The 9,484-nt window shown below is 30.2% G+C and overlaps 1 protein-coding gene across 1 annotated transcript; it reads left to right on the top strand.

The window, feature by feature from the left end:
* Positions 1-8,180: 8,180 nt before the first annotated feature.
* Positions 8,181-8,564, top strand: BDBG_17996 (uncharacterized protein; the record flags this gene model as incomplete). The annotated part of the gene is made up of 2 exons (XM_031725596.1): positions 8,181-8,344; positions 8,522-8,564. 2 exons carry the CDS (start codon positions 8,181-8,183, stop codon positions 8,562-8,564), a joined length of 207 nt encoding a protein of 68 aa, XP_031581370.1.
* Between the last annotated feature and the right edge of the window lie 920 nt (positions 8,565-9,484).

Below are 9,484 nucleotides of genomic sequence, written 5' to 3'. Positions count from 1 at the left end.
ATTCAATAAAGAGTGTAAAAAAGAATTAAGTATTAATGAAAGCTCTTCAGTCACTGAAAAAGTAATTCTTACTTAAAAGAATATGAAATTATGACAGAAAACAACTCTGTTTTTAATTCTTTATAAGAATATTATATAAAACTCAGAGAAAAACATCTTACTTTTTCAAGAGAAGTAAAAAACTATTTCTAAGATCTTTTTTTTTTTGTATTAACTGCTGTAGAAGAATGAGATAGAAACTGCTAAGATATATACTACTGTATACTCTCTATCAAGACTTTCTCTCTTCAGAGTCTTGATATTATAGAGAATATAAGTCTGTTTCTATATAATAATATAAATATTATCAGCAAGATGTAGAGAAACTGGTTATTTATATCTTAAAATAGAAGACTTTATCAATGATTATATCAATATAGAGTTAATTCTTAAATTCAATAGAAATCTAGTATTACTGTTCTCAATCTCTTGCAGAATCTATTGAATATTAAGATATTAAAACTAGATTTAATATATCTCACTGTGCAGGGATCAAAGGCTCAGTCAGATCTTGAAGTATACTGATTTTATAGTTATTGTGTCTGCTGATTATGTATTGAGTACAGTTGCTAAGGTATCTTTTTGTACTTTTCTGTTGAGGATGAGCCAGATTGAGAGAGGTGATATGAGGGTGAGACTTGGTGTTGATGTCTAGATACACTGAAGACAGACTGCAGAGATTGCACTTCAGAAGTGGCTGTTGATTATATACTTGATATTATCATCAAGGTATCTTTTTGTATTTTTCTGCTGAGGATGAGCCAGATTGAGAAGGGTGATATAAGGGTGAGACTTGGCATTGGTGTTTTGAAACATCAAAGATGGACAGGGTTTTCGCGGAGATCGCTCCTCAGATATCTCCACAACTACAGATTGAGAATCTTCCAAAATTGAGAAGATTGGTGCATATGGCTAGGTCTCTTCACCTTACAATTTGTATGGCAATTTGGCCCGGGGTTGTGGTGTGGTAGGGGAGAATGAGGGATAATCCCACGCAGGAGTTCTGAACGATGTCTGGTTCATGTTTGGCTGGATAACTCCACCACCACACGGGGTATGCAGTCAGTGATGGGGTCAAAATGCTTGTATGATCGAGGGCTTTTCAATGGATCTAGCGGCGGGTTCTTATTCGAAAAATCGAGCGAGTTCGTGATGGAGCGGTTTTTGACTAGTTAGCAGTATTATATAGAGATAGTTATTTAAAAAGTTATATAAATAAGCTTAACTATCTTACTTAAATAGTGAGCTATGAGCTACAGAGTTATTATGAGAATATTACAGATAAGATACTTAGTATACTAAGAAGATTATATAAGAAATACAGTAACTCTTATATCTATTTCAGTAGAAGATAAAATGAATTACTAATCTTTTTAATTAGAAGTCAGTATCTAGTTATTCTATATAGATAATAAACAGATACTCTTCTCTTATTTTATAAGTAAGAATAGCTGAAGTAATACCTTAGCAGCATCTTACTATCATAGAAGAGTAATCTGCTAACCTTGTATAGAAGTTAGATTCTTATATTTATCAATTGAATCTTTCTACATTATATCTGAATGATGTCATAGAGTAGTTGAAAACCGGTTTGAACAGCCTGCGGGATGAATGGAATCATCCGTGTGAAACCGCAACGGGGCCTTGACGCGGCCGGGGGCGTGACACTCATGACTGATTTTTCATTACTACACATTTTCCAGTCATTTTTTGTACCTGTACTTGATTTGAAGGCGAATTTTGTATATAGTATAGTGTATAGTTACTCTGATGAGTGAGGATGTGTTGATGATTACTACATCTACTCTAATCACGTGCCACTCAACTTATATATAGGTTCATCTTAGATAGATTACACATAGATAACAATGTTATTCTTCAACAGATTATAAAGCTCTTCTATAAATAATCACTGATAATGTGTTAATTATATCTTCACATATTATTGAATGTGTCTAGATGTCTCTTTGAACCTGTGATTAATTTAAGATCTGGTAGAATACCAGATTTGATGAAGAAATACATGTTAGTATGTAGAAAACAAAATTCAGAAGCACTGAAAGTGTAACAGAAAATAACAGTCAACTTAATAATATCTATAATAAACAACTATTAGAACAGTTTTACAGATTCACTTGTTCACAATATTATCAGAATGTTGAATCACAGAGATGATCTATGTAATTCACTCTCTGTAAGTGAGATGACTTATATAAAGTTAGAAATAATAAAACTTCAACAGAAAATCAAACAGATGAAAACTAGTAGAGTGAGTGAGACTGCTGATACTGATAACACTGTTAGTGCAGATCTGACACAGTTCTTATAGAAACAAGGAAGAACATCTGCTCTGATGAAGGTTTTGAAGAAATTTCAGAATCAGATTAAGTATATCAGAAAATCAATTACTCTTACAGACTCTGAGAACTATTCATTATGAAAGAAAGAGATCTTACTGGCTGCAAAGCAATCTCACACAGTCAATATCATTGATAAGAAGCAAATCAGTTCTATGAAGAATGTAAATAATAACATACAATGATTTTGAGAAGAATGTAATATATAACTGTATAATTATATATGATCTGCAATTGCTTCACAGATAAAATCTTATTTTACAGTATTAAAGAAATCTGAGCTATTCATCTACACTCTATAAAAGATTATAGAGGAGAATTTCACTGAAAGATCTGTTGTTAAAAGAATAAGATTGTATAGAGAAATCATAACTCTGTCTGCTAAGACTAAGAGCTCTGATCAGATCTTTATCAAATATTTAATTACTATAAAGACTGAATATATATATCTAGAGTTTAAGACTGAGAACTACATATTTTTTGACTGTCTGCTCACTGAAGTGAGTGAGATATGAGCATCATTCATTAGAAACTGAATGAATCAGATTGATAAGAATGATAGTCAATCTCTTAAAGCTAACTTCATGAGTCTTTGTTAAGATATTCTACTATATCTCTCTGCAATGAGAGAAGTTCTGAAGAATGTGATAATGAATACAGCTGATAACATGAGAAACTCAGACAATGAAAAAAGCAATAATGAGAGTACAGACTTTAAATCAGAATATAGAGAAAGTGTAATAAGAATCTACTATTACTGTGACAGAGTTAATCATATTCAGAATGATTATTGAAAGAAATATTCTGAGAAATGTTCTATTAATTCTTATACTCTCAGGAAAGATAGAGACAAGAATGATATCAATACTGAAACTGATTCTATTCACAGTATTATGAAACAAATATTCTGTTTAAGAGATGAGATTTATTCAATTAATAACTTGATAAAGAATACTTGAATATTAAACTCTGAATCAGATACTCATATCACATCTTATAGAGATCTTGTTATGAAGAAAAAGAAGAATGATAAGTTATCATTGATAATGATGAATGAAATCAAAGTCTCTGTTATAATAGTTAAGAATGCAAGCATATCAGTTGAAGAATCAAATATGATATTAAATAGTATTCACTATGTCCTGAATTTAAAAGTTAATCTTATCAGTCTAGGCAAGCTTGTATGACAAGGCTACATCTTTAAGTAATTAATATATAAGAAAAATCATGTCATATTACTTCTGTCTTCTGACAGAATGTTCTCTTTTACTGTGAGATTAAATGATAGAGATATCTATGAGTTGAAGAAGCTGATCATATACAGAGATCTGATTCATTTTCCTGTATCTGATGATAGTTTCACACCTGCGAACTTCATGTGAATAATAGATAATGATGTGATATTGACATTATCTGAGAGAAATGATATAAAGATTGTGAAACATACAATGATAGAATAACATCAGAAACTCAGACATCTTAATCTGATAAATATCATTAAAATGACAGCAGATTCATATCTAGAAATGAGAATTCTTGAACAATAGACTCTATTATTTTGCAAGGTCTGTCTGCAAGTCAAGATGACATGTTCAATCTTTCAATCTATAATGAGAGTTATCAAGTCAGTGATGAGATTCTTTATTGATCTGATAGAAGAAGGAAAACTACTCTTTGATAAGAAAGACATACTCTCTAGAGAGAGTGTGAGCTACTAGTTAGAAATTACTGACAATGATATATACTATTAATAAGTAATTTTAATGATATCAAAAGAGAAATTAATAGCAAAGCTGATGAATTTCATAACAGATATAGAGATAACTATACAATGAAGAATTGAGATTCTTCATTGAGATAAAGAAAAAGAATTTACAAGTCAGAATCTTAAGATCTATTATCAGATCAAAGAAATTATATATGAGATAATCACTTCTGATACATTATAATTCAACAGTTCTGTGAAACACATCAATTGTATTATTACTGAAAAGACAAGAAGTCTACTATTTAATAGTGACTCAGAAAGAGATCTTTGAGAAGAGTCAATGCAAGCTGCAATTATGATGATCAATACATTTTCAATATCAATCAAGATATTCAAATGTACTGATGAGTCTCTGCTTACACCTTTTAAGGCATGAACTGAGGTACAACTCTCAGTTCACTGAATATATAGATGAGAATGTAAGATCTACAAGAAGGATTTAAAAGTGTCTAATAAACTTGAGAACAGAATAGATAGCAGAGAATGATTACTAGTTAGTTATCAGAGACTACATTAATATTACCTATGAAATTCTGTAAGATGATGCCTGGAAATTGTGTGAGATGTCATTTTTGATGAGAATTTTGACATAAAATCAACTGAATCTGTCAATGTAATCAAAGAGTCTATTGACTTTTCAGAAGAACTTGATATTCTGAATATTAATAAAGAGTGATAATACTGCTTATTGAGATATCTAGCTAAGAAGAAGCCAGATATTTTGAAGATAATTGTCAATGAGAATCTGGAAAATGTCATTAATTCAGTCTATCTCTTGAATAATAATATGCAGCTTATCAATGATGAGTAGACTGGCCGCCGAGACTATGAATTTCACGTTTGGTCTCATTTGATCTGATCTCATACATTTCTTGGCGTGAATCCCGCTGGGACTAGCCATCAAAAAAACATGCAAAGTGACTATATATCAGATCTTAAAATGAAATCATGACTTGAAAAAAATGAGAAAGTGATTTCATTTGATCTTATTTAGTTCCATTCTTAGTATAAAGTTACTATTTTTAGACATTTTAAGATTTTTTTTAGACTATTTTTAATTTTTTAAAAAGTAACACTTTTTGATAACACTTAAATGAGATTTAAAGTCATTTAAAGCAATAAAAATAATTTAAATTGAGAAGTGGAAATCATGATCTCATTTGAAAAATGTGACAAGAGTAGACAGTAAGTCTCACTGAGATAATATGAGACTACTATCTAATGTTAAAACCATGTAATGGGATCTGTCGAATTGGTAATGAGACTATCAAAAAATCTGGTCCTGGTCTCAGACACGGTCACACGGTCAGTCTAATGATGAGAATACAGAAGATTCTGTTAATAAAGATGATTCTGTTCTTAGTACTCTTACTGACTGATCAATCACACTTACAGAAGCTAAAAGAAGCTCAGACTGAGATTATTGATATAAGATTATACAGAGAGAAGTCAAGATGTTTGAACAGTGAAAGATATACATTATTATTAAGAAAATATCAGATATGAATATTCTATCAGAGAAATAAATGTTTGATCAGAAACTGAATAGTAAAGAATACACTATTCAGTTCTAAGTCTGTTGAGTAATTAAAGAGTTTCTGCAGAAGTAAGATATTCATTATACAAAATTGTATACTGCAGTGATATCAGAACTTATATTATATAGCTTATTTACTATATCAACTGTCAATGAATGAAAAGTTAAATAAATTGATTATATATCAACATTCTTGAATAAAATTCTCTTATTAAATGAGATTGTCTATATACAACTGTCAACAGGTGTGAGACATAGTAGAGACAATTTAGTGAGACTACTTTAACAGAGCTTATATGAAATGAAACAAGTGATAAGAATATAATACTTTCTTACAACAGAACATCTTATTACATAGAGATTTAAGATATTATATTATGATGACAGTTTTCTATATCACTCTATTTAAAAGATATATTTAATACTACATGTTGATGACTGCTGAATAACAGGTTCTTAAGAGCAGCAACTGAATTGAATATTAATAAAGATAGCTAAGTAGTTTGAGACAAAGAGTGTTAATGAGAATAAGTCATATCTGAGAATGAAAGTCAATCACCTGAAAAATGAAGATATGACGGTGACACAGAGTCACTATATAGAGAAGATTCTTGAGAATTTTAAACTAAATAAGATGAATTCAGTCAGTATATTAATAACTGCTGAAATATATATTGAATTCTCATCTGATGAGAGTAGTAATCTAGATAATAATTTTACAGCTACATAGTATTAACAAGGATTAGAATTCTTATAATATCTAATGTTAAGTAGCAGATTAGATCCGACATTCATAGTTAACTATCTTTCAAGATATAACTCATAGTCATATAAGAGATGTTAATTAGCATTGAAATATATTCTATGATATATCAAGAAGATTAAGAACTATGATATCTTATATAAGAAAGAGAGTAACAACTTGAGTTCTGTTATATATTGTAATTCAAATTGAGCAGAAGTGAATTCTTAATACAGATTAACTACAGACTATATCATATTCATAAATGAATCATCAATATTATGACAATCACAGAGATAAATATCTATTATTAAATCAATTACAGAGACTGAATACATTGCAGCTAGTGAAGCAGCTTGTGAGATTATCTGACTGAGTGATATATTATATAATACTGAATTAGTGAATGAAAAAGCAAAGATCTATTCAAGACTATGAGTTGATGATAAGAGTGCAATTGATCTAGTAAAAGAAGAATCTTTAACACATTAATCACATTATATTGAGATAAGATATTATATTCTTCAAGATCTAGTTGAAAAAGAATATATTATTATAAAACACATTGATTCTACAGTTAATATAGCGGATAATCTTATCAAGTCATTGACAAGACCAGCATCTGAGGAATTTGTTGAGAAGATTAGCTTAAAGAAGATCAAGAGAGACTAGAGTAATAATAATACATTGTATTATTGAATACTTTGTATATATATTGATTTTTACAGTTATTGCTGTACAGATACTTTTTCTAATAAAGAAATCAGAGTCTGATTGATGTAATTAATTATTATTATGTTTTTGAAAGAATTGAGATAAGATGAGTGAAATGATGGCAGTGCAATTAGTAGAGTGTTATAGTAAGAAGAGATGTTAATGATTACTACATCTACTCTAATCACGTGTCACTCAACTTATATATAGATTCATCTTAGATAGATTATACATAGATAACAATGTTATTCTTTAACAGAATGTCAGGTCACATGATCTGGCTTACTAATCCTTTCATCATATAACTTCTCACAAGCTAGCAATCTTTTCAATCAAGCAAGCTTTACACCTTTCACAAAACACTCTTGAACTGAGTTTTTAAATATGATTTTCAAAAATATTTATTAATTGAATAGAAACTTTTTTAAATTATAACTTCTTTAAACGTTCAAACGGTGAGCCGAAGGCCGGATGCCGACTAGCTCGACGGCTGCTTTAGGCCGGTGATGGCCCAATAAGTTACTGCCATGCTTCATGCACAGTGGACGCCGTCCTGCGCGCTGCAAAGCTCAATTCCCACACCTCAGCTCTCAGGTACAGGAAAATGAATCCCTGCTACCCGCTCTCAGAATGGGCGCTTGCATCCTCCTTTTTCAACTCTCACTCATCCTTCACCCATCTTGAGCCCGCTGGTCAGATATGGCCCTCTCAGAGCTGACTATAAAGTCATGGCTTTCTTCTCTCCAGCGGATGATCTGTTCACCCTCAGAATTCCAGCTTTTCTTCCCATTGAAGCTTCTCCGCCCAACAACCCTCACTGCTCCTCAAGCTGTCAAGTCACACTTGCTCACTCTTATATCTCTCTCATCACAATCAATGAGCTTTCTGTTCCTTCAATCATTCATTGCTGACTTCTTCATCTCTATCACTTTCTGTTCCCTCCTCTGGTTCTGTGTGGGATGAAGAATGGCTCATTGACACTGCATATCATCGCCTGTTGACAGTGACAGCGCGGAAGACATGATGGACATGGATGATAATGATGATGACAATGATGATAGTGATAGCATGGCCTCTGCTTCCAGCAGAGAGACCAATCTGATGAACTCAGCTAATTACAGAAAAGACAGCAAGAATGACACCAGCAATCTGACTGGCCTACTGACAGGTGATAAGCATCTTTCAGAGTATTATATAAATATAATGACTGACTCAGATGAATTCTTACTTCAATACAATGAATATGTGTCTAACTCTCAAAAGCTGCTTAACTGTATTGAGCAGGAATAGTTTAAGTAAGTGTCTGAACTCTTCTCACTCTGTCATTGCTGCAATATCTTTCTAGTTTCTCATATACTATACAGATTCTGCACCTGCATCAAGCTGGATCTCAAGAAGACATATTAGTGAATAAATGTAAAGAAGTTATACCACTTTCTTCAGCTGAATGCTGAATCAATGTCATGACAAGACTGAAAGATAATATCAGAGACTCAAATATCAGAGCTCTCTAAAGATGTACTGAAAGATCTTCTATCTAATTTACAAGAGAAAAATGTAGAAGAGTAACTGAGAGATATCACTGAGAGTGATTAAAAATATATACAACTGTCTCTTTTTATATTTATCTCAGTATCTGAACTCTTATCTGATGACTGAATCATTTTAGAGTACTGATTTAAAGTTTACTTATATTTAAGATAATTTTAAAACTGATATAACTATACTATTTTAAGAAGAGATACTGAAAGAAGTTAGTTATTTATTTAAATAATCTTATTAAGATTATTAAGATAACTGTTATAATTAATAAAAAGAAGTTCAGTTATAACTGATAATAAATTCTACTTTATCTATTCTTTTAATTAACTGAGTTCTTAGTTAATTAACTGTAAATATTACTGAATCTGTATTATTAATATATTAAAATTACTCTTTTGAAAAACTCTGATAGTAAGCTTAATAACATTCTAATTAAGTTTACTGTTAAATTTATTAAAATATTTTTTAAAGAGAAAAAGAAGTAAATAAATATATTTACTTTAATCTATATTAATAAACTATAACTGATTTTCTATAAATTTAAAATTATATTTATAATTTTAAAGATTATTTTTAATCTATCTTTAATTCTCAGCTTTTATATTACTTTTTTTAAGCTTTTATTCTTTAATTATATATTAATCTCTTTTAATAATAAAAGAGTTCTTACTTTAATATAATAACTTATTAAATTAAAGATATTAGAAAATATTTATTAATTTAAGCTTTATTTTAACTTAGCTTTAAATAATATCTCAGTGTTTTGAAAGTTTAAGTAAATACTG

Source organism: Blastomyces gilchristii, assembly GCF_000003855.2.
Source record: "Blastomyces gilchristii SLH14081 genomic scaffold supercont1.40, whole genome shotgun sequence".
NCBI classification, from domain to species: domain Eukaryota; kingdom Fungi; phylum Ascomycota; class Eurotiomycetes; order Onygenales; family Ajellomycetaceae; genus Blastomyces; species Blastomyces gilchristii.
This window is presented reverse-complemented; position numbering and strand designations above follow the sequence as displayed.